The 21,554-nt window shown below is 40.5% G+C and overlaps 2 protein-coding genes and 1 long non-coding RNA gene across 5 annotated transcripts in view; 1 reads left to right on the forward strand and 2 right to left on the reverse strand.

Annotated features, from left to right (window-relative positions):
* Positions 1–882: 882 nt before the first annotated feature.
* Positions 883–8,361, reverse strand: ndufa10 (NADH:ubiquinone oxidoreductase subunit A10). Its single transcript, XM_071482264.1, has 10 exons — positions 8,202–8,361; positions 6,927–7,095; positions 6,435–6,650; positions 6,069–6,155; positions 4,575–4,696; positions 4,240–4,319; positions 4,059–4,113; positions 3,862–3,947; positions 3,492–3,600; positions 883–1,106 (listed from the first exon to the last, which is right to left on the reverse strand). Exons 1-10 carry the CDS (start codon positions 8,274–8,276, stop codon positions 1,038–1,040), a joined length of 1,068 nt encoding a protein of 355 aa, XP_071338365.1. The 5' UTR covers positions 8,277–8,361; the 3' UTR covers positions 883–1,037.
* A 7,709-nt stretch (positions 8,362–16,070) lies between these two features.
* On the reverse strand, positions 16,071–21,077 carry LOC139623782 (uncharacterized). Of its 2 annotated transcripts, none has more exons than XR_011691590.1 (3): positions 19,702–21,077; positions 17,484–17,728; positions 16,071–17,142 (listed from the first exon to the last, which is right to left on the reverse strand). It is a non-coding gene; the product is annotated as an uncharacterized lncRNA (long non-coding RNA). The 2 variants fall into 2 exon arrangements; XR_011691591.1 differs by lacking the exon at positions 19,702–21,077 and adding an exon at positions 19,058–19,195.
* Positions 19,107–21,554, forward strand: part of LOC139623774 (aryl hydrocarbon receptor-like) — a 33,692-nt gene continuing 31,244 nt past the window's right edge. The window contains exon 1 of one of the 2 annotated variants that reach the window (XM_071482277.1): positions 19,107–19,552. In XM_071482277.1, the coding sequence (XP_071338378.1) occupies positions 19,494–19,552 (59 nt within the window). In that variant the 5' untranslated portion in view covers positions 19,107–19,493. The remainder of the gene's footprint in view (positions 19,553–21,554) is intronic. The other variant, XM_071482286.1, reaches the window with a different exon arrangement.

Here is a 21,554-nt window from a genome sequence, read left to right on the forward strand (position 1 = left end):
GACGGAGAGGTAGATCACTGAAATCTATTTCGTGATGAGGCTTTGGTCTGTGCTGTCAGCATGATACAAATGAGTGACTGCTACAGTAGCTTCATCATCTGCTCTATTCTGCTGTGGCATCACTGTCGTCCATGCCTGGTCTTCTGAATGCTAGACATGCTAGAAAACACTTGATGACGGAGGGACAAGGTTTATCATTGCTTCAGTATGGTTTCTCAAACTTGGCTTCTGGTGACGTATCTGGAGACACACTTCAATGAAAGAATTATGCAAATTGCACTTGAAAGCTGAGATCAAAACCTTCTGTGTCTCTGCTTGTACTCAGGGCTTTTGGTCAAAAAAAACAATTATCATGTGACCATTCAGGCCAAAGACAAATAAGCCTCAAATGTTGAGCAATTCTTCCACACATCTGGTGATACAGTGTAACCTTCTGTATCATTGGTCCTCAATGGCTAACATTACCCACATTTTGCCCCTTTTATCCTCAGGGCTTCAGAGGTATGCCACTAAACTCAGTTTATCCTTGTATATGTGCTGGTGATCAGTTGTTGATTAAAAAAAGAGCCTCCTCCACAAAATAGGAACACAAACTAATCAACTCTTACAAAGACAGGAGCTTGGGCCCAGTCCTTCAAAATAAAACTTGAGGCCAAATAAGTAGACTTAATAGAAGCGACACATTGTTGAGTTATGAGAGGCTGGAAGCTTGTGACTGGCTGAGTGATAAAGCAGCAGTGGTTGGTGACTACAGCACTGACAGCAAATAAATATGTCATAGGAAAAAAGTTTTGAAATAAAAATGTCTAATCAAAGAAAAAAGAATTATTATTTTCCATCATCTCTGATGTACAGACTAAGAACAAAAGACAAGACATAAACTAGATTCAAAATTTATTCTTTTAATACATACATATTATTTGGGATGTACAACAGAAGACGACTGGATCAATAATGGACAAGTGGTCCAGAGTTCATCCGAGGAGCTGATCAGCCAGTGACAAGGGTTGAATTGGATGATGGTGATGTGAAATCTTTCACTTCAGCCAGATGTATTTGTCTCCAACATCTGCATTATAACCGGGGGCATACTTCTTCCCAGGGAGCTGCAGAAAAAAAAAGATGATTAAAGGCTGAACATTAAGACCAACAGAAACACAAGATACACCACATGTAAAGACATTTAATTCACATGTACTGAAGAAGAGAGGCTCTCTTCTGATTGGCTGACTGCTTTCTGAGTGATCAAATAAAAATAAAGCAGATTTCAGGCAAACACTCTAAACCAAATCCTGCAAGGTTGGATGGTGGGTCCAGGTGGGCGGGGCTTGGGGCATGGCTCAGAGTGGTGACTGCTTTGTTGTGACATCACAAAGTTCCAGAAGTCCTGACGGCTGGTTTTAACGCTCAGTTTCTGAATACAGGCTGTGTGCATTTCTCTGTGGACTGAGGCTTTGATACTTTCACAGTATTAATATAGAACCTAGACCTGCTTTATAATCAAAAACACATGGACATCTCCCTGCAATATGGGACCTTTAAGTAAAAAAAAATTACCAAAATTACATATTGTCAAATGTTAGATTTGTCTCACATGATTTTAAATGGAATATCTTCAGGGTTTTTTGACTGTCAGTATTTCTGTCAGAAATTTACAATGGACACTGCAATACATCAGTGCTGCAAATGTCCTTCCATTACTGGCTGCAGGAGAGTACGCCGCCGCGAGTCACGGTTTCTCATTCCCTCCACTGAGATCCAGGCTCATGACGAAATGTTGGGTCACAGCCTGATGCAGCATTATGCAGCCTGATTTTTGCAGCAGGGGAGACAAAAAAAAAGTCTCCAGTCAAACAGAAAAGGTCAGACCAAAATGTTTCCTTGCAAGACTGATGATACCTAAAGCCCTGTAGAACATTCCACATCTGACATTTGCCTTCTTGTAGCTACGAGCCGCTCAATATTTCAGGAGAAGGACACAAGTTCAATCACGGTGACAGTACTGCACAGGCTGTACGTTGGAGAAGAATATTCAGTGTAAGGAGAATAGTAAGGACTTAAGGTGAAGGCAGGGGTTCTGCAATAACAATTTTCTATGTTTAAATAAAGTGCTCAGCACAAGATAATGTAAGTTATCATCAGACCATTCAGGACAAATGCTTGAAATGAAACCCAAGGTTCTCAAGTCCTGTTTCACAGTGCATCCATGCGGCCTCGCAGCCTTGACGAGATGTTCTGAGGTCCAGAAGGTGACATTTGCATTTAGCCTTTGTGGGCACAATAATGAATTTTCTTGTGCATTGCTGCTACCAACTGTTAAATAGTGGAACAGCCTGTACACTCACCATATGATCACCACTGATACTGGGGAGGCCAGTGAAGAATAATGACCTCAATGTCAAGCATTACATGACATGCAGCCTGATGGAGTGTTAGTGAGAAGAAAAAACAATGATATGCTGTTGTGAATAATATCCCTGCTGTTATTAAGAATTCTTATCATATCACTTCATATGTTTCATAACATATTTATGATGAGGCTGTAGTTTGTTGTTGAGGAGGCCACTGAAGTTGACTGAACTCACTGTCCTGTTCATGAAATCAGCTTGAGACGACTTTTCTTTTTGTGACCTGGGGCGTTATCCTGCTGGAAGCAGCCATTAGAAGATGCTAGATAAAGAGATGCTCATGGTCAGGAACAACACTGAGATAGACTGTGGCTTTCAAACCATGATTGATTTGTGTTGAGGGCCTAAAGTGTGACCAGAAAACATTCCTCACACCTGGTCTGTTGACACAAGGCAGGTTGGGTCCTTGGATTCAAACTCTTACCCTACCATGTGCTCCCTCAGCAAAAATCCAGATTCATCAGACCAGACTACGTTTTCCAGTCTTCATCTGTTTAGTGTTGGTGAGTCTGTTTCCACTGCAGCTTCATGTTTCTGTTCTTGCTGAAAGGAGAGGAAACTGACGTTGTCTTCTGCTGTTGTAGCTCATCCACCTCAAGGTTGGATGTGTTTTTCATTCTGATGCTTTTCTGCTCACCACAGTTAAAGTTAGAGAGTGGTTATCTCGGTTACTGTAGTCTCACTGTCAGCTCCAACCGTCTGTTCATTTTCCTCTGACCTCTCTCATCAACAAGGTGTTTCCTCCTCAGAGCTGCTGCTCACTGGATGTTTTTTTGTTTTTTGGCTCCATTCTGAGTAAAAACTCTAGAGACTGTTGTGTGTGAAAATCTCAGGAGGTCAGCAGCTTCAGGAATACTCAAACCATCAACAATCCTGCCACAGAGAAATTCTGATGTTTGATGTGAACATTAACTGAAGCTCCTGACCTGTATCTGCATTAAATAAAAATCAAAAACAGGGCCTGAATATGTTCTGTAGCTACTGTATAGACAAAAGAGGGAGGGCAGAGAGACGTGGAATGACATGAAGTCAAGCTGGCAGACCAGACTGGTGAGTAAGAATGAACATTTTGTCTCTACATACCGATTTATAGGCGTAGTATTTCTCATCATAATCATGGGCTCCGATGGTGATCTCTGGCAGGAACTTAGGTATGTGGGTCAGACATGCCACCTGCTGTTTGTCTTCCACGCTGTAAAACACAGAAAAAAAAAAATTAGAATCAGCCGAGAGCAAAGTGTTGAAAAGCTGCATCGCAGAATGAATGAATTTGCATTTTCAGTTCTCTACATAACACCGTTTGGATTCTTTGCACATCTATCCATAAGGAGAATCATAAACCCAGGCTGAGATGGTGATATGTTTGTGTGAATCCAACGGCTGTAGGAAAGCCTCCTCTGTGTAATTTGCAGCCCAGTGTGAAAATGTGTTGAAACACTCATCAAGAACTCACAACATCCTCATGTGGTGATAGGTGACGTCATCCTGCTCCAACCATGGCCCTTTGTCAAACTTCAAATACTCAATGTCCTCTGCCACCTGTGGACAACACAGTCAATATGGACCCTTCAGACATAGCTCATAGATTTTAGGGGTCAAAATAACATATATAATCAAGATTCACACAGCTACTGTCAACCACACTCTTACCCTTTCAACATCTTGGATTTGGGTCGCATCGTAAGCAAGCATCTCTGACTTTTCGCTGTAAGAAACAAAAACTTCTGTTCAGGCAGGTTCAGCTGGGAAGTTTTTCAATATCAAATATCAACTATGGTTGAATCCTATAATGTCTGACAGTGGTTAGATATCTAATACACCTTCATCTCACCTGATCTGGGGCAGGAAAGTCTTCTTGTATACATCCTCAATGCTCTTCAAGTAAGACAGGGGCACATTCTGAAGATAGGACTAGGAATAAATAAGATTGTTTTTATCATTATCAGTGATTAATTGAAAACCTGATTAAAACCTCCCACTTTACATAATCCAATAAATGTGTCCAATCCTGAGGCGTTTTCAGACGGATTTGGCTGTTGTACCAGTTGAAAATGGAATATAATGCCTCTTTTGAAAGTTCATGAGCAAGGCTGAAATATTTGATGTAATTACAGCAGCCTACACAGATGGCAGTATCCTGCGGCGTCAGTGAGCGTGTCTCATTACCTTGCCACTCTGTTTCAGCTTCTTCTGCACCTCCTCAGCTGGCAGATCGACATAGATGACAAGGTGCGGGGGCAGGAACTCACAGATGCTAATGTTCTTCACCTCGTTGTAGTGCTGCACACCTGAAGGCCACAGGAGATTAGTTAAAGAAACATGCAACGTGTGGACCATAGTTTGGTTTCTATTCCTTCAGCTCTTTCATCAGCCTAAGTCAGTGGTTTCTATCCTTTTCCAACTCATGATTTTATTTTAAAGACGACAATCGAACATTAAGGATTTAACTGAAAGCAAATCATATTTCTTTCGCCCTTTTTTTCCATCACTACATCAGAATTATACTGTTTTGCAAACAATTTCTTGGCCCACGTGCAATACCTTCACGGCCCATCAGTGGGCCTGGCCCACAGGTTGAGAACCACCGACATAAGAGAAACCAAATGAGATACAAACAGAACTGAATTAGGGAAACCTTGTCAGTGCTTCTTGTACGTTGGTCTACAAAAATAAAGACTTCTTCTTCTTCTAACGGTTATGCTTCATATGTGCTGTTATGTTGTAATGGGAGGTTAAATCAAGACCATTTGTCTGCATCAGTATGATATTTCATTTCACTGCTACGCTGATGATAATCAGCTGTATTTGTTCTGCAAACCATCCCATTCAGGTAAGTCTTCCTCCCTGTACGACTGCAGCTCCGGATCGGATGGCAGTGAACACTCCGGGCTCCGAGCTCACCCAATGCCAACTTCTGCTTGCTCTAGGATCTCTAGCTCAACATGTGTTTATCATTATTATTATCTGTTTTATTATTATTATCGTCAGCTTTATTTTAGATCTACAGATATCTCTTTTAACTATCTTCAATTTGTGGTTTTATTACGTCTCCTCTGGATTCTTGTAATGCAGTGTTTACATGCTTTGGCCAAGACTTGATTGCACAGCCTCTGACTGTTCAAAATGCAGCTGCCAGACTTTTAACCAAAGCACGAAAGCATGATCATGTCTCCATTATTTTAGCTTCATTTTAGTGGCTCCCTGTCCATTTTAGAAATGATTTTAAATTTTACTCTTGACTTTTAAGGCCCTGGAGCGATCTACCCATCTGAGCTTCTAATTCATTATTCCCCAGAGTATAGTTAGAGATCTTCAGATCAGTTTGTTAATCCCCGGTCAAGGCTGAACACCAAGGCTGACGGAGATTTTGCTGTTAAGGATCCAGCCCTCTGGAATAACTTGTTGGAGGAACTTAGACTAGAAAACTCATTGTCTGCTTTTAAATCTGCTACTTTTATATTTCTTTTAGCCACCATTTTGCCATGACTTACTGTGATCTAGTTTTTTCTTATTTGTCCTTTGTTCTGAAGCACTTTGTAACAGTTAATTTGAAAAGTGCTATATAAATAAAGTTATTATTGTTACTATTATTATCATCATCATTGTTATCATTATTATTATTATAATGATATTTTTTGTTAGAGACATTGCAATACTCACACTCCTTCCTGATGTAGCCCTCTTTAACCATGGCCTCCAGGAAGACCATGTCACTGAAGGGGGAACGCTCCAGGATCACTCCTTGGCCTTGAACACAGAAGATCACAATAAAGATGGGATTCTGATAAAACTTTCTAAATCCTTTCAAACACATACTGATTAATAAATACTATTACGGAAGTCAATCTACAAATATCACAAGCACTGCGAACTTCTTTGTGTAGTTGCATATAACAGTCACAGATATGATTTTCAAAGTATATAGGAATCTATTGTTTGCCATGTAAAAGACCTTGTGGGCCACTGACGTGCACATCTTAACTCCTGAGCAACAGAAACTACACTGAACCCCTGAGTCGGTGTTACCTGTGGTGAGCAGGTGTTCGATGGCATCAGCGTAGTAAAGCAGCCTCATGGCGTACATCCACAGCTGCAGCCTGTAGCTGTTTCCATCAGGAGCTTTGGGGTCTGTGTAGAACTTCTCCAGGCTGCACATCCCATTGAAGTCGACAGGGAGTGGCTCCTTCTCTCCTTTCATCTTGTCCAAGTAGAAAGTGTCAGGCTCAGGCATGTAGAGCATCCCTGTAGATACAGAAATATAAGTTATTGCATGCAGCACAAATACTGTCCACGTCCTCTCTTCTCAGCCTGCATGTACCTCAATTATTTAATTGTATAAGTGCCACTCAGACAACAAGCAGCATATTTCCCAAACTGTGAGAATATGCCCTCAATGCAGTGATGTCCATAGTGGAGCCTGACAAATAAATAATAATATCAGCCAATATTAGATGATTGCAGATATTTCGATATTGGTGTAAAAAATCGAGTGAAGGATCCCTGCAGTCAGATAGTTACCCAGCTTGTCAGCCAGCTTCTGAGCCAGTGCTCCTTTCCCTGAGGCCAAGTTGCCATCCACAGAGATGATTTTGCTGTACTGCTTTAACCGTGGTGTCGTCCTTTCGCCCAGTGCATAGGCCCACCAGCCATACCGCAGGCTTCTCACTGAGCTAGTGTGAACACCAGCCTGGATGACCAAAGAAACACCAAAACATGGGGTTAACACAGACCAGAGCCAGATAAACCCACTTGTGGGTTCTGGGGGGGAAATTACTGAGAGTAAATATGATATGATACACAGCCCCTTTACAAGACAAAGGTCTAAAAAACAGGTGAAATGCTTAATATTTCCGTTTTTATTGTGTTGTAGTGGTAGATATTCTAAAAAAAAAAAATGCAATTAATGAAAACTGTTCCACATTTGATAATCCAGCCTTGACACAGACGCTATACAATACAGCTGAATGATTGTAATCAGTGTAAGTAGTGCAACTACTGTCCCTGTCAAAACTGAACTCTAGTGGCAACGACAAACCATTAAATAATAAAGCTCACTGATAATGTGATGATAAATTGAGCAATGGTACCAAACATTATGGGTGGTAATAAGATCCGTTTTTATTGAAACTGTAAAACAGAAGGGATGTTTCCACTTTGAGGTCATTCTGGAGGCTGTTGTATAGCGTGGTAATGACAATTGTTTCTAAGGTGCTGTCCACCACACTGACATCAGTGAGGTAGACAGCCGCTGACTGAGGGACAACTAAGTGTACGTCTCACGCCATGTGTTGGCTACACTGTATGATAATATTGGCCAGATTGAAGTGTATCATTACAAACAGAAACCTGAGGGGACATGAAAATACAAGTGAGGATGCAGCACAACGGCGAGTAATAGGTAAATGTGCGAAATAACCAACTGACAAAGCTGCTAAGAGCTGAGGTAAACAACAGGGCGAACATCGACGTAAAACTGGCAGATTTCTAGACGACACCTCGCTAACCACATATCTGGACTAGCTAGAAGATGACACCTGGACTTTCTTGGCTGTGAAAATATTGCGCATCTACTCAATAATGTAACATTCAACAACTTCGATGTACTGACTTTATTGACTTCTTGGCTGTGGACTGTCAACAACATGATTAAAGAACCAATGGGTGACTGGCTTGTTGTTGACCGATTGGGACGCTAGCGGCTAGGAAGCTAGCTGGCTAACTCGGCTTGCCCTTGTGAACCAGAAGCGTCCGGCTGGACAGATAAGACTCCCTCCCTGTGTGCTTTGTCCGTACCTTCTGCGCAGGATTCACCGCTTTGAAAGCATTTGTTCCCGACGGGATGACCAGCCGGATCGCCCTCAGGGCCATGGTTAACTGTCCTCCAAAAACCCTCCGACCTGACCCGAAAATTCACCGCAGCGCTTTCTGCGACTGAATTATACGTCACAGGTGGGGCCTTTGCTTAGTCTTGTCTCATATAATATACGTCTGACTTTGTCTAGTTATTTGCCTGAATTTATTTCGTTTTTAATGAGCAAAATAACTTGTTTTAAGCAGTCTAAATCCAAATGATATTACAATATATAGCAGATGAAAAGGGGATTTACAAATGAAATGTAGAACTGATTTTCTTTAAACAAACAACCAAATTTAGTTGAAAATTTCTTTTCTTTTCTTTTCTTTTCTTTTACTATTTTTTTCACCTGTTCCTCAAACCTCAAATGTATATGTTGATCAACAAATTTATTAATTTACTAATCATTTGAGTTCTATAATTAAATATATGTTTGCTAAAGGATTTTTTTCCCCATAAGAATGACTATTATAATTATTCTTGTACTTATCTTGTACATTGGTTCAGATCAAAGACTCCACCCTTCCCATCCATTCTGTAATCTATACATCTCCATCTAGCCTTGTGAGAGCTCACTGGGGATATATACTTGAACTATATAGCCGATACTAGTTCCAAGCCTGGTGTGTGTCTGTCTTTTCACTATCATGTGGTGGTATTAATTTATTTTAAATAAGCCTTCCTTGCTACTCATGTCTCTAAAACCCAAAGCTAAAATGTTTTCATGGTAATGTGACAATCTGCAGTCAAAAAGTAGGTGGAAATTATTATTGGCCCATTTTATTAGTTGGTGCAATGCCATGGACCAAGTTCATGAGACAGATGGGATTAACAATTTTGCATTGACTGTTTACCTATAACAAATGTTCATGGTCATATCACTACACTGACCATCAGATAAAACTTGCTCAAAAAGGTGCTGCTTACTCTTTACTATCCTTAAGGTAACCCCTAATGCCACCCTTTGTAGAACTTGCAACATGAGCTCAGTTTATTCTTTTGTCATGATGGCCCTGAATTCAGAATTATACCAGAGGGAAAAGATGCTCAGCAACTTATCTACTTTTATAAATGTTTCTGAACCAGCATGAAAATGATTTTTAATGCTAGCAATCTTAATGATCTGGACTGGAATCCAAGTAATGTGTGTCTAAACAATGCTTGGCATCTCATTATGTTGTTGCAGTACAGTAATGACTCATCAATGGGATAGGTACTTTAAGAGGTGTGGTGGAGATGCTGTGATTAGACCCTCATAAGCAGGCTGTTACTGTAACACTGCTGGAGAAGAGATAATGATACCAAGAAAAATGGCTGTTAATCATCCTTTTCACTTTCTAATTCTGATTTCACAACTGTATTAATGAATTGTCACCTTCTGTTTACTTTCACATGTTTTCCTGTACTTGCACTTTCCCCTACAGGTACAAGCTCATTACATTCACTCCTGAATTCTCAAGACTTTACATAACACCTTCAGCTTGTCAACATACAAGTGTGACTCACAGGCTGTTTCCTCTGTAGGCAAGGAAACCACCAATGTAAACAGGACTGTCAATCAGCTGCACCATTTCATAGTTCATGGGCCATTCAGTGTGAGCACCAGTTTTTCTGCTTTGCACAGTCAAGTCTGGTTGCACAAGCACACTGGCAGATCTACATTTTATTAAATTAGAGTGGAAACTGCCAATAACACCAATGACTTTTATCTCTAATTTTTGCAGCCATTTATGTTTCCCAGCTTATCTTCTCACTTCTCTTCTTCTCTATGGGGCTATTACTGTAGCAGTATTATTTGCAAATGTGGAGAGTTGTGAATGTAATGCTGATTTTGTTTACCAGCTTTCTGCTCGACACATTAAACAAAGCAGTTTGATAGCCAATGTATCTGTAGCTTTAATAGAAATCCGAATCCCCAATAGTGGCCTCTAGAGGCTGTAGAGGCTGTAATGTGTGTTACACAGCATGAAGAAAACATTGTGGGGAAATTATTGGGGAAAAAAAGGTTCGTCCTGTTGAAAGCAGGAATGTGATCAGCAGATGACATGGAATGAGATGTTTCATGCAAGTGGAAATATTAACTTGATGCTGGCATCTGGGTAAAAGTCATTCATTCATTCGATTCATTCATCTAGGGACTATGCATATCCTCCGATATTTTCACAGCAGTCGGACAGCAAGCTACTAATATTTATCTTGTTTTGGACAGATGAATGGATTAATGGACAACTGACTAATTTTTACCAGCTGTAACAGCATGGCTGGTGTTGTTTTCATCTTGTGTGTGTGTGTGTACATCATTGCAAAATGTGGTCCTAGAGACAGACTGTAGTGGCAACTACACACAGAGGCGGTTTTGAGTACGCTGGCAGGTGTTAATACGTCTGTGGACAGATTTTGTCATCGTGATAGTGTTACAATCATGCAAGACACAGTCACGAAACTCCACAGGTGTGTAGCTGAGATCACAATGAAGGCAGAATTTGAAGATGGGTGTGGTCCAGCCTATGACAACTGAGTACTCATGGACCAGAGCATCAACATGTTGATGGGCGTTGCAACTGTTGTGATCCCATCACAAGATGGCCTCTAGTTTATGTTTGTCAAGACATTTTTAATGTGAGTTATCTCTTCTATTCCACTCATGAATAAAGCACTAGTAAATATAGTTCACTTTGATAGAAAATCAAGCAGATTAAAAAAAAAAAGTTTTAAAGTGTAGTGAAAGAATAATACTTTGAAGGAAATGTGTGCAAGCAGTGGATGTTTGAAGCCAATGTTGAGAGATAAATTCATTCAACACACACATACACACATACAGTGCATGCGCAGTTACAGTACCAAAACTTTCATCCTGTATACATCCTGACACACAAAGACACACACCCCCACAGGAACAAGAGTGATTAGTCTACAGTAAAACAACAATGCTCCACATTCAGGTCTCACGGCTGAAACCCTGAGAGGCCAGCTGAGGGGTTTGGCAAATCTCTCACTGCCAAATTTCCCTTGGTTTTACAGCAGATTTTATTTCTCTCCTCTGCAGTTTGGACTGGTTTTAACTGTGCCAGCAGGGAGGAGGTTTGTCTGCAATGTCTGCAAAATCATTAAAACAACTGAAAAACATGGCAACCAAAATGGTAGTCTTCATACAAAGGGACCTACAGTAGCAGAAACACGCTTCATCTTGACTTTACAGTCATTATTAAATATACTACGTAATATTAAGTGTATTATATTCACACTCACAACATTACCTACTACTTACAATTGTGTTTTGTGTCTTTGTTAAATGAGTGTGGTAATGTGGTGTTGATAGGCAGTGATGCTTTGGAAAACATTTTACTATTTGTTGATTTTGGATCCTGAAATCAGCAGTTCTGTTTCAATGTTGACGCTTGATTGACGTCCACTGGCACATGCTTTGTATCATGTGCTGCAGTAACTTGTTTAGCTGCTAACTGCCAAAATGGGGCAATGCCAATGTCAGTACATGTAACATTACATGTATTACATATTACATATTAATGTAGACATGTCTGAAAGGGAAGAACATAGGAAAACAACTGCTGTTACAACAGTTTGCACTAGAACTGAAACAATTAGTCGTTTAACTTATTAGTGGACTGACAGATTGAGACTAATTGTTTAATGGTTTACAAGTCCCATATTGTATAAAGGTAGATTTCCATGTGTTTTTGATTATAAAGCAGGTCTAGGTTCTATATTAATACTGTGAAAGTATCAAAGCCTCAGTCCACAGAGAAATGCACACAGCCTGTATTCAGAAACTGAGCCTTAAAACCAGCCGTCAGGACTTCTGGAACTTTGTGATGTCACAACAAAGCAGTCACCACTCTGAGCCATGCCCCAAGCCCCGCCCACCTGGACCCACCATCCAACCTTGCAGGATTTGGTTTAGAGTGTTTGCCTGAAATCTGCTTTATTTTTATTTGATCACTCAGAAAGCAGTCAGCCAATCAGAAGAGAGCCTCTCTTCTTCAGTACATGTGAATTAAATGTCTTTACATGTGGTGTATCTTGTGTTTCTGTTGGTCTTAATGTTCAGCCTTTAATCATCTTTTTTTTTCTGCAGCTCCCTGGGAAGAAGTATGCCCCCGGTTATAATGCAGATGTTGGAGACAAATACATCTGGCTGAAGTGAAAGATTTCACATCACCATCATCCAATTCAACCCTTGTCACTGGCTGATCAGCTCCTCGGATGAACTCTGGACCACTTGTCCATTATTGATCCAGTCGTCTTCTGTTGTACATCCCAAATAATATGTATGTATTAAAAGAATAAATTTTGAATCTAGTTTATGTCTTGTCTTTTGTTCTTAGTCTGTACATCAGAGATGATGGAAAATAATAATTCTTTTTTCTTTGATTAGACATTTTTATTTCAAAACTTTTTTCCTATGACATATTTATTTGCTGTCAGTGCTGTAGTCACCAACCATTTGGTTTCTCTAAGTGTTTTATCTGAAATCTGATATATTTTTATTGAATCACTCAGCAAACAATCAACCAATCAGGAGAGACTCAGAGTCTCTCTTGTGATTGGCTCACTGACCTGTTGCAACTAGAGCTCAAGAGAGAAGCCTGAGAGAGAAGATATAAAACTACAGTGAGATGGTTTTTGGTCCTGAGAATCACAAATATATCTTCTTATGGATATCAAAACCTGTAAAATATTGGACCTTCAAGTTATTTATCAAGCAAAAATGTCAAGCATAGTACTTGTTCTTGTGGTATGTACTTCCTGTAAAGGGTACTGCCCCAGTAACAAGAAAAAAAACTACAGTTCTGCTCTACTTTTTTGTGAGACCTCACTCTTGCTTCCCACCAAACACACAGTAACCCTCCATACCTAGATAATAACATCACACCACAGCTCTTCGACCACACAAGTGCAGACGATCAGAAATCATGATCCTCACAGAATACAACCTGATGTTCATTTTAGTGGAGCTGTGGTTCAGGGTGTAATGGAGTTCAGTTACATCTCACATGGTGAGATGTAACCCCCACTCCTCCCTCCCCCAACTGCCTTTCACACGCAATTCTTCACTTCACAAAGGGCAGTAGTCCTGCTTCTTGTCAAGCCTTTGCCTGTTTGAAAAGGACTCTGCAGTTCAACGAGCGCTGATGGCCAACAGGATATCTGATGCTCGACTTTTCCTCCCATGACTTCAGCTGCAGCATCAAATCTCATAGAAGCTGATCCCCAGCACGAAAATAAAAGCTTTGATAAAGTTTGGAAAACTAGCCATGTACATAATAGGGAGTCAAGATTTAAATCATGCAATATGTGATCATTTTAATTTAAGTAAAAAATAATGGCTAATTATCTGATAATTATGACATTGTGGTTGAAAATTATAGAGTAGAATCTCAAACTATGAGACAGAATTTCTTATCTTACACTTCATTCATCCAGGTTAGGTTTGCTGACCACAGATGGTGTTAATTTAAAAATGTCCAGCTCAACACCCAAACTTAGAGAGCCTCAGATCCTCTCTTCTGATTGGCTCACCGATCTGTAGTTACTAGAGCTCCAGAGAGAATCCTGAGAGAGGAGATGTAAAACTACACTTAAATGGTTTTTGATACATAAAACCATAGATATATCTTCTTATGGATATTAAAGCTTTAAATCAAACACCGTAAAATTGTAAAATATGGGACCTTTAAAAACTTAACTCACATATTCATGTATTTTTCTGATGGAAAACAGTTTCCATGAATCTTGATCAGCACAAAGAAGAGAATTAATTACACATCTCTGAAAGTCATGTTCACTGCTTCGGCTTCAAATACATTGAGTGCAACAGACCCCAGGACGAGACCAAACTGTTCAAATGATGAAATCAAAAGACCAGTGCAGTAACAGGTTAAGTTTGAGGGACGTTCTGCAGTGGGTGGAGAACAATAAAAGTCAGTGAGGTATATCAGGCCTTCCCAAATGAAAACCACTGCAGGGCTTGAATAAAATATTGCTCCAAAGTGAAATAAAGACATTGAGCTTGGTGTTGATGGCCATGCACTGGTGGCTGTCACACAGGAATGCACTGGGCCAAATAAACAAGCACACAGGGTGGATTAAACCCATGGGAAGAGTTGCATAGCACTCCCCAGCAACCACACACCAAATTCTGTGGTGCAGCAGCTGCCTTATTCACATTTCTCATTTTCTACACTCCTCGGCTGGCTTTCTCTGTTACCCTGCTCAGTGTGGGGCTCTCTGTCACCACACATAGCCCTCAGAGGAGGGGTGGCCAGATGTAGATACCAATGTCAACATCAGCTTAATTGAAAGTGCTACTGTTTTCATCCTTTTTCAGATACCATGTTTCAGAAAATGTGTATCACTGAAATATCAGAAAACACAATTTATTGATTGCTTTTATATTATAGTTACACTTGTATAATATATACACTGCAATCTTGTTCAGAATTTGCCTGACAGATGGTGATTCTGTATTTTCTCTCTTAGTTTCTCTGCTGCACAGCCCCTTCAAATCTAAGCTAGCTTCTTCAGCAGGGGCCGGGTTTCACAAAAACAGACTCTGACTATGGCTCAGCTCAAACTGATGGCCCGACTTGAGGAGACATCTAAATCCATCTGTTGCACAAAGCTGTCTAGCTCTTAATTATCTGAGGTAGAACTAATTCACCCTGATTTATGGATAAACTAAACAGAAAAACATGGCTGACTGGGCAAGCTCGTCAAACTGCTCCTCTCTGTTTACCCCAGCAGAAAATTCTTGCCTTCTGGAAGAATTCAAAGGTTGCAAGAAAATTTCAGAGTGAAAAATTCAACAAAGAGACAAACAATACAAAAAAACTCCAGCAGCATGAAATCTCAGCTCCTGTGGCTGCAGGGCTCAACGCTTCTGCTAACACACAAACATGACTGACGATGTCCTCACTGCAGCCTCTAAAAACTCTTTCCCCCTAATTGCTCGCACCACAACACTGTTAGGAAACTACTAACTATGAGCCATTGCTCTTTTCTGTTATTTGGTGCCACTGGTTAGCAGGTATCACTGAGTCAGCCTGGGGCATTGCAAATGCAATTTGCAGGACACATAAGGATGAGTATGGGAGCAACGACTGTAGATGTGAGCCCTGGTGACTTTAAAACATATTTGTGTTGCAGTTTAGTGGTACAGAAGCAGAATTTCTCAGAGACAGAGTTTGCCTGAGGCAGGGTGACGAACTTATTAGTCTTAAAATAAGTCTGTCTTCATTTCTGTCAAACTATCTAACCTGTGTTATGAGACTGGCCTAACACAGACCAGTTCTCAAATGTCTTTGTGAATCTGGCCCCAGGAGTTGAGCTTTTCTCTCCATTACAGTAGCATGAAGTGGCTGTTTTTTCAAGCAGCAGGCGTGAACGTGGTTTTTGATCAGGAGCTGATTGTCTGTGCAGCTGTGGTCTAGCTATGACTAAATCATGATGATGTAGTCATATCTTGTATATATTTTTTATTTAATGCTTAGATCCTTCATTTCATCTAAACTCAAAATAATTATCTATTTTCTTTTTCTGCTGTTTTGTGCTTCATTAATCTCCTTTTTGCAGAGGCTGCTGCATGATTTATGCATCCTTTATAGTCTTGACGAACTTTAATGCATGACATAGTCGTTTTCAGTTTCACCAGGAAGTAATTAGCGTAATTACTAGAAATCGAGCAGTACCACATCACTTAGAAAAGCAATGTGATTAAAGACAGTTCACCACAGCACTGCTGTTAGATGCCCACAAGTGTGTACATGATTAGCGGCACATAGAGTCCAATAATGAAGACATCTATCAAATGATGCTCAATGTATCTAATCAATCATCAGAATTAGTGTTAAAGGTTTGATTTCATTCTCATTGCAGAGAGCTGAGGGGGTGTGGCTCTGGGAGTGATCAGGCAGGTTTAAAGTTCATGGTTGAACCAACCCACCAACCAACAGACAAACAAAATCTGCAGTTTAACCAACCAACAAACAGACAACAGCTTTTTCCAACTCAGGATAACTACTTTATTTGCCTGCTGTCTGTGAGGATGTCATGTCTACACAGTTGCTGCCAGGCCTCAGAATCAGGAGAAGGTAACTATGACTCTGAATACATCTTTTTTTAGAGTCTTGATACCTGTGGCCTGAGGGCGAAGCGTATCCTCTCTCTGAGACAGAGACATAACAGAGCAAAGCCTCCACCGCAGGCGTCTCTCAGTCATCCATGAGTCAAAGTGTCAGCTGTCAGGGATACACTGCAAACACACTGCTGAATGATGAAATGAACTGCTCCCCTCTCTTTTTTTGGGATGTTTTGCACTTTGACATTTGTTGCCATGTCTTTGTGTTACAGCTTTTTTTCTTTATTACAATGTGAATTTGAAAACAATAATACATGTTTTAACAAAGGTGACACAAACAACAAAACTGTGTCAGTAAAAAACTAAAAATATCGCTCATTAAAGACAGCAAACATGAAAAACACCCCTTCTGTTTATTCCATTTTATTTATTTTTTTACAAAACAATCCATCATATCGTACATTTACATGTGGAATCATTAAATTTATGAAAAAAGTAACATTGAAACGGCATGTTGGGATAATATAAGGACATGCTTTTAAAGATGTTTTTACATGCTTGTGTTTCATGTTATATCATGCGCTGCCGTGCGCGAGTGCTGCAATAGAGGTTTCATTCATTTCCTTCAAAGGGTGACAGGCTTCAAGCAGGGAATGTGAACATGACAGACAGCTGTTATGAGGAAGTAAAGTGTGTCCAAGATAAATCCTGTAGTTTACAGAAGAAGGGTGGCGAGAGCTGAAGGTGTGAGTGGTCTCCACGTCTTTAGCTGTGGCTGTGAGCTGATAATAAAATACAAATTTGCAGAAACCTATGAAAGCTTAGAAAGCAGCTTTTCAAATAAATTATGTAGAATAAAGTCAAATTATCAGACAATTACACTTAATGGACAGAGATGTGCTTCTGTTGTTTAGCCAAACCTCGCTGATATAAATTGGGAGGATAAAATAACAGAGACATCTGTAAATATTCAACAGTACCACAAACTACATCCTCGAAAATGATCACAAAGTTGAATGAAGACCTTCATGATGGTAACCTTTATGGCAGGGCTGTTTCATTGGCTGCATAAGTTACAGCTAGGTGTACCCAAAAAACTGAACTTACTGAAAGTATGTCTTACCTTTTCGCAGCTGTGAGCAGCTCCTCCATTTGCTTTGTGCATTGCGTTGTAGGACAATAGTGTCCATCAACAGCTAATCAAAAAACAAGACATTTTCCAGCAGATTTTGCGACTGAATTTGCCAGTTTGTTGCGGTCAACACTCCTACCTCTAACTGCATTATGCAGCTCAGAGTTTGATGGACAGGTCAGACAGCATACATCTGATCAGAGGTATTTCTCTTGGTTGGGCCTGGCTCCTCCGTTCTAAGAAAATGAAGAGGAAATCTTAACGCTACAGCATACAATGATAGTTTAGACAGAATGTGCTTCTAATGTTTTGGGGGAAGGCCCTTTCCTGTTTCAACATGACAATGCCCCTATGCACAAAGCCAGGGCCATGAAGAAAATGCTTTTCCCAGTTTGGTGTGGAGAGGTTCAAGCCCCTTGAACACCTTGGGCAGGAAGCATTGCCTAGTAGCCGTGTCTGACCTCACTAATGCTTCTGAGGCTGAATGGGAGCAAATTCCTGCATCTATGAGCCGAACTCAGCCTGAAACCAGCAGAGTGGAAACAGCTCATCACCAGGAAGAGATGCTCAACAATCACATATCGTGTAATGTTTGGGTCCCCACATACTTTGTTTCAGTGTTAACATACTTTTGGCCATGTAATAAAGTATGTAGTAGGTTATGTTTATAAGTAAAAAGTGCCCACTATATGTAGCTCTGCAGAAACTTTGTTCATACTGGATATTGTATTGCTTTAAGCTCTGAAATGTGTTGAATTCATTAACCTGCCACAAAAGGCTTTTAAATGTCTGTCTTATGAGCGCTCCTTGTATTTTGTTTGTTTTCTTTTATTAGTTTAAAGACATTGTTTATCATTAATGTATCAGCAGTAGTTTATTATCAACAGAGACTAAAGTACATTTACAGTTCTGTATGCGCTTAAGGCATATCATAGGTTTAAATGTATGATTACAACAGTATAAAGCAATATAAATAGTAATCTAACAGTGGATATATAATAGTGTAAATAGTGGGAAAATGACACTAAAGCCAGGTTGTATCTGTTTTGAAATCTTATGTGTTACATATAAAACAAAAACAAGATAATATACAGTAATGAGCAAAGGTTTTAGGCACTTCAGATGTAGATTCTTGTCCATCACACAGTACTGTATGAGAGGTCTCTGAGTCCAAACCTACAGCCGGAGTCACAAGGAAATTTCTTCAGAGACAAGAAGAACAAGGAGTCCTGCAACAGATGGTCTGGACCCCCAGAGAGCCCTGATCTCAACACCATGCAGTCAGTCTGGGAATATCATGCTGACAAGCTCAGGAAAAAAGTCCATTTATGCAATAGTTACATTGCCTGGATATGAAAACAATTTAAGTGTAATGGAAATTATTAGAGTTCTTGTTTTTAAATAATTTTTCCTGCGCTGGTCGGAAATCTCAACCAAAAATCATATTTTCCCAACTAAGTCAACAATTACAATGCGTCCTGGACGTTACAAAGCAGCGGCAAACATGTTTCAGTCACAACGAGTCCAGTCCACCTTAACAACACAGCTCTGTAGACTGTACTCACATTTCCTGAAAACGCCCCGCGCAAGAGAAAAAAAGGAAAACTCAAATGAGCCTGAATAATAATAATAAAGCGGCGTTGTTTATCCACAGAAGGTGGGTTGGACACCGGCGGAATTCTGCGCCAAACTTTCCTGAACTTCTCTCTCCCTTCACAAAACTTAGCAGCAGTGCTCAGTCTGCCGCCGCAGCTTCACCCTCACAACACCGACGGCCAAGGTCAGCGGCGGTGGCCGCCCGCAGGATCTGTCAACGCGGCACCAAACCCCCACCGAGCCCGGCAGCCTGTTTCCGAGCATGGGAGTTGGAGTCAGCGGCTGAACAGACGACGCTGCACCGACTGTCGCCGTGCGGATGGAGGAAGCACCGGTGGCTAAGGAGTGAACAAGACAAACTTTAACCCCGACGTCAAGTTTTTGAGCGTTAAACGAAGTGGCACCATGTTGGGAAACCCGGGGACTTATGCGAACAAGAAGAGGAAGAAGCCTGTTCTCAAACAGTAAGACCCGCTCAGCACTGCTGTGTCACTTCATTCACCTTGCAGTTTTCGCGCTCTGTTGTTAAACAGTAGGCAAACATTTGGAAAGTAAAGTCATGTACGTCTCACAGTGGTTAGTGTATGGACCGACAGTAAATGCACTTTCTTACATTTTCGGTGTACTTTAGGTAAGTGTTACAAATATAAAAGAAATGTGCTCATGCTAAAAGTGAAGATAAACCGAGCCGACGTCCACTGTGTCCGCCTGTGAACGTCATCGATACATCAGCTGAGAGCTCAAAGAAAAAGTAGTGCGGCCAACAAGAAACTTCTGTCGGACCACCTGAAGCTTTGTGCGGAGGGGTACGGTGTGCTCCGGCCGTCGGACCACCTTAAGAAGTGCGCGTCTCGCTCGGATCTGGCAGGGATATCTGGCCCTCGCGCATTAATCACAATCAAGTCTGAGAGCCGGCTGCTGCTCTCACGCGATGCTCCGGTGGGGGGGGTGGGTATGTTATTGTAATCTGATACGGCGTACTGGGATCAGTGCTGGCTGTGTGTGTGTGTGTGTATGTGTGTATATGTGTGTGTATGTGTGTGTATGTGTGTATATGTGTGTGTATGTATGTGTGTGTATGTGTGTATGTGTGTGTATGTATGTGTGTGTATGTGTGTGTGTGTGTGTATATGTGTGTGTATGTGTGTGTGTGTGTGTGTGTGTGTGTGTGTGTGTACCTGTTCCTCTGCTTTTTTTCCCTCCTGTTGTGTCTTCGTGACTTTTTAAAGTGTATTAAACAGTAAACCAGGACAGTACCGATACATGTATTCATATACAAACTTTATATTTCACCACATTTCAGAGGCAAATATTTTACTTTTAACACCACCGTGTTTATTCAACAGCCAATAAGGTCCCCATCCAAATATATATAGATAGACAGATAAACAGATAGATAGAGAACTTTATAAAGGAAATTGCAGTGTGTTGAAAATAGAGACTAATCATAGACCCATAGCTGTACTACTGTACTGTATGTGCTGAATATACACTGTACAATGGCAGTAATATAATATACCATAATATGCTGTACATTAGTGCAACTTGGGTGGATATATATAGAGAGCTACACAAACCTTGAAAGATCAGATTCATCTGACACATAATAAAAAGTCCAGGTGAGCAGTTTGTCCTTTTACAAGGGAAAAGTATTCTGTCAGAGCAGTCCGTTCTCCCAACACAGAAGAGAACCGTTGTAACACGAATTTTAGCCGAGTTGTCAAGAAAATGGTGGCCCTGTAGATGTCATACTATACTTTTAAGGCCTTACTCGTTATAGTTTAATGTGTTGTATAGTCCCCCTCGTTTTCAGCCAATCACACTTTCAGATAAGTTTCAGGGTTGTTCCTGTGCAAGTTGAATAGATTCCTTAAAGCTGCACTCATCAATGTATCTACATAAGCAACAGATCATAAGGCTCTGTGTGAATTGAAAAGAGTTTCTTGCAGTGACAAACCCAAAAAAGGATTATTACTTGTTTCTGTAATCACCCATGGCTCTATGAATTGTATAAATTTTTTTTACGTTATTGTTTTGTTTTTCCCACTATCATCAACCTCATTAACAGCTTCAGCAGGCAGCGTTTTTCAGCAGCAAAAATACTCTGATAAACCCACTGTGTGCAACTGGCCCAGCCCCAAACAAACAGATAATGCACCATTTAGTAGATAAAGAGCCAGATATTTTTCTTAGGGGTTGGTGGAGACGAAGAGCAAGAAGAGTGAGTGTTGGTGACCCAAAGTTTCATAATTACAGTAAGTAGGATGCTTGAGTACCCAGCTTCTGATTATAGGTCCAAATGTAAACCAACGGCCTTGCCCCCCATCACAATTCAAAACACGGGACTGAGTCCTGCTATTACTATTAAATTGACGGACACTGATTAACACAAGACAACAACCTAGATCCAAGTAAAGGTTTGTTGACATTAGCAATGTATGTCAACACACAGTGGTAACAATGCCC

The sequence above is a fragment of the Trachinotus anak genome, unplaced genomic scaffold (assembly GCF_046630095.1).
Source record: "Trachinotus anak isolate AG129_WGS33_773 ecotype Australia unplaced genomic scaffold, CSIRO_AGI_Tana_v1 ptg000001l, whole genome shotgun sequence".
NCBI classification, from domain to species: domain Eukaryota; kingdom Metazoa; phylum Chordata; class Actinopteri; order Carangiformes; family Carangidae; genus Trachinotus; species Trachinotus anak.

Excerpts from the sequence above, each read along its gene's own strand:
- ndufa10 (XM_071482264.1), bottom strand. The coding sequence starts at position 8,276 with ATGGCCCTGAGGGCGATCCGGCTGGTCATCCCGTCGGGAACAAATGCT. Across the intron at positions 6,156-6,434 it reads CGAACACCTGCTCACCACAG|GCCAAGGAGTGATCCTGGAG; the intron begins GTAACACCGACT and ends TCTGTGTTCAAG. Across the intron at positions 4,697-6,068 it reads GGGCTACATCAGGAAGGAGT|GTGTGCAGCACTACAACGAG; the intron begins GTGAGTATTGCA and ends TGTGGCCTTCAG.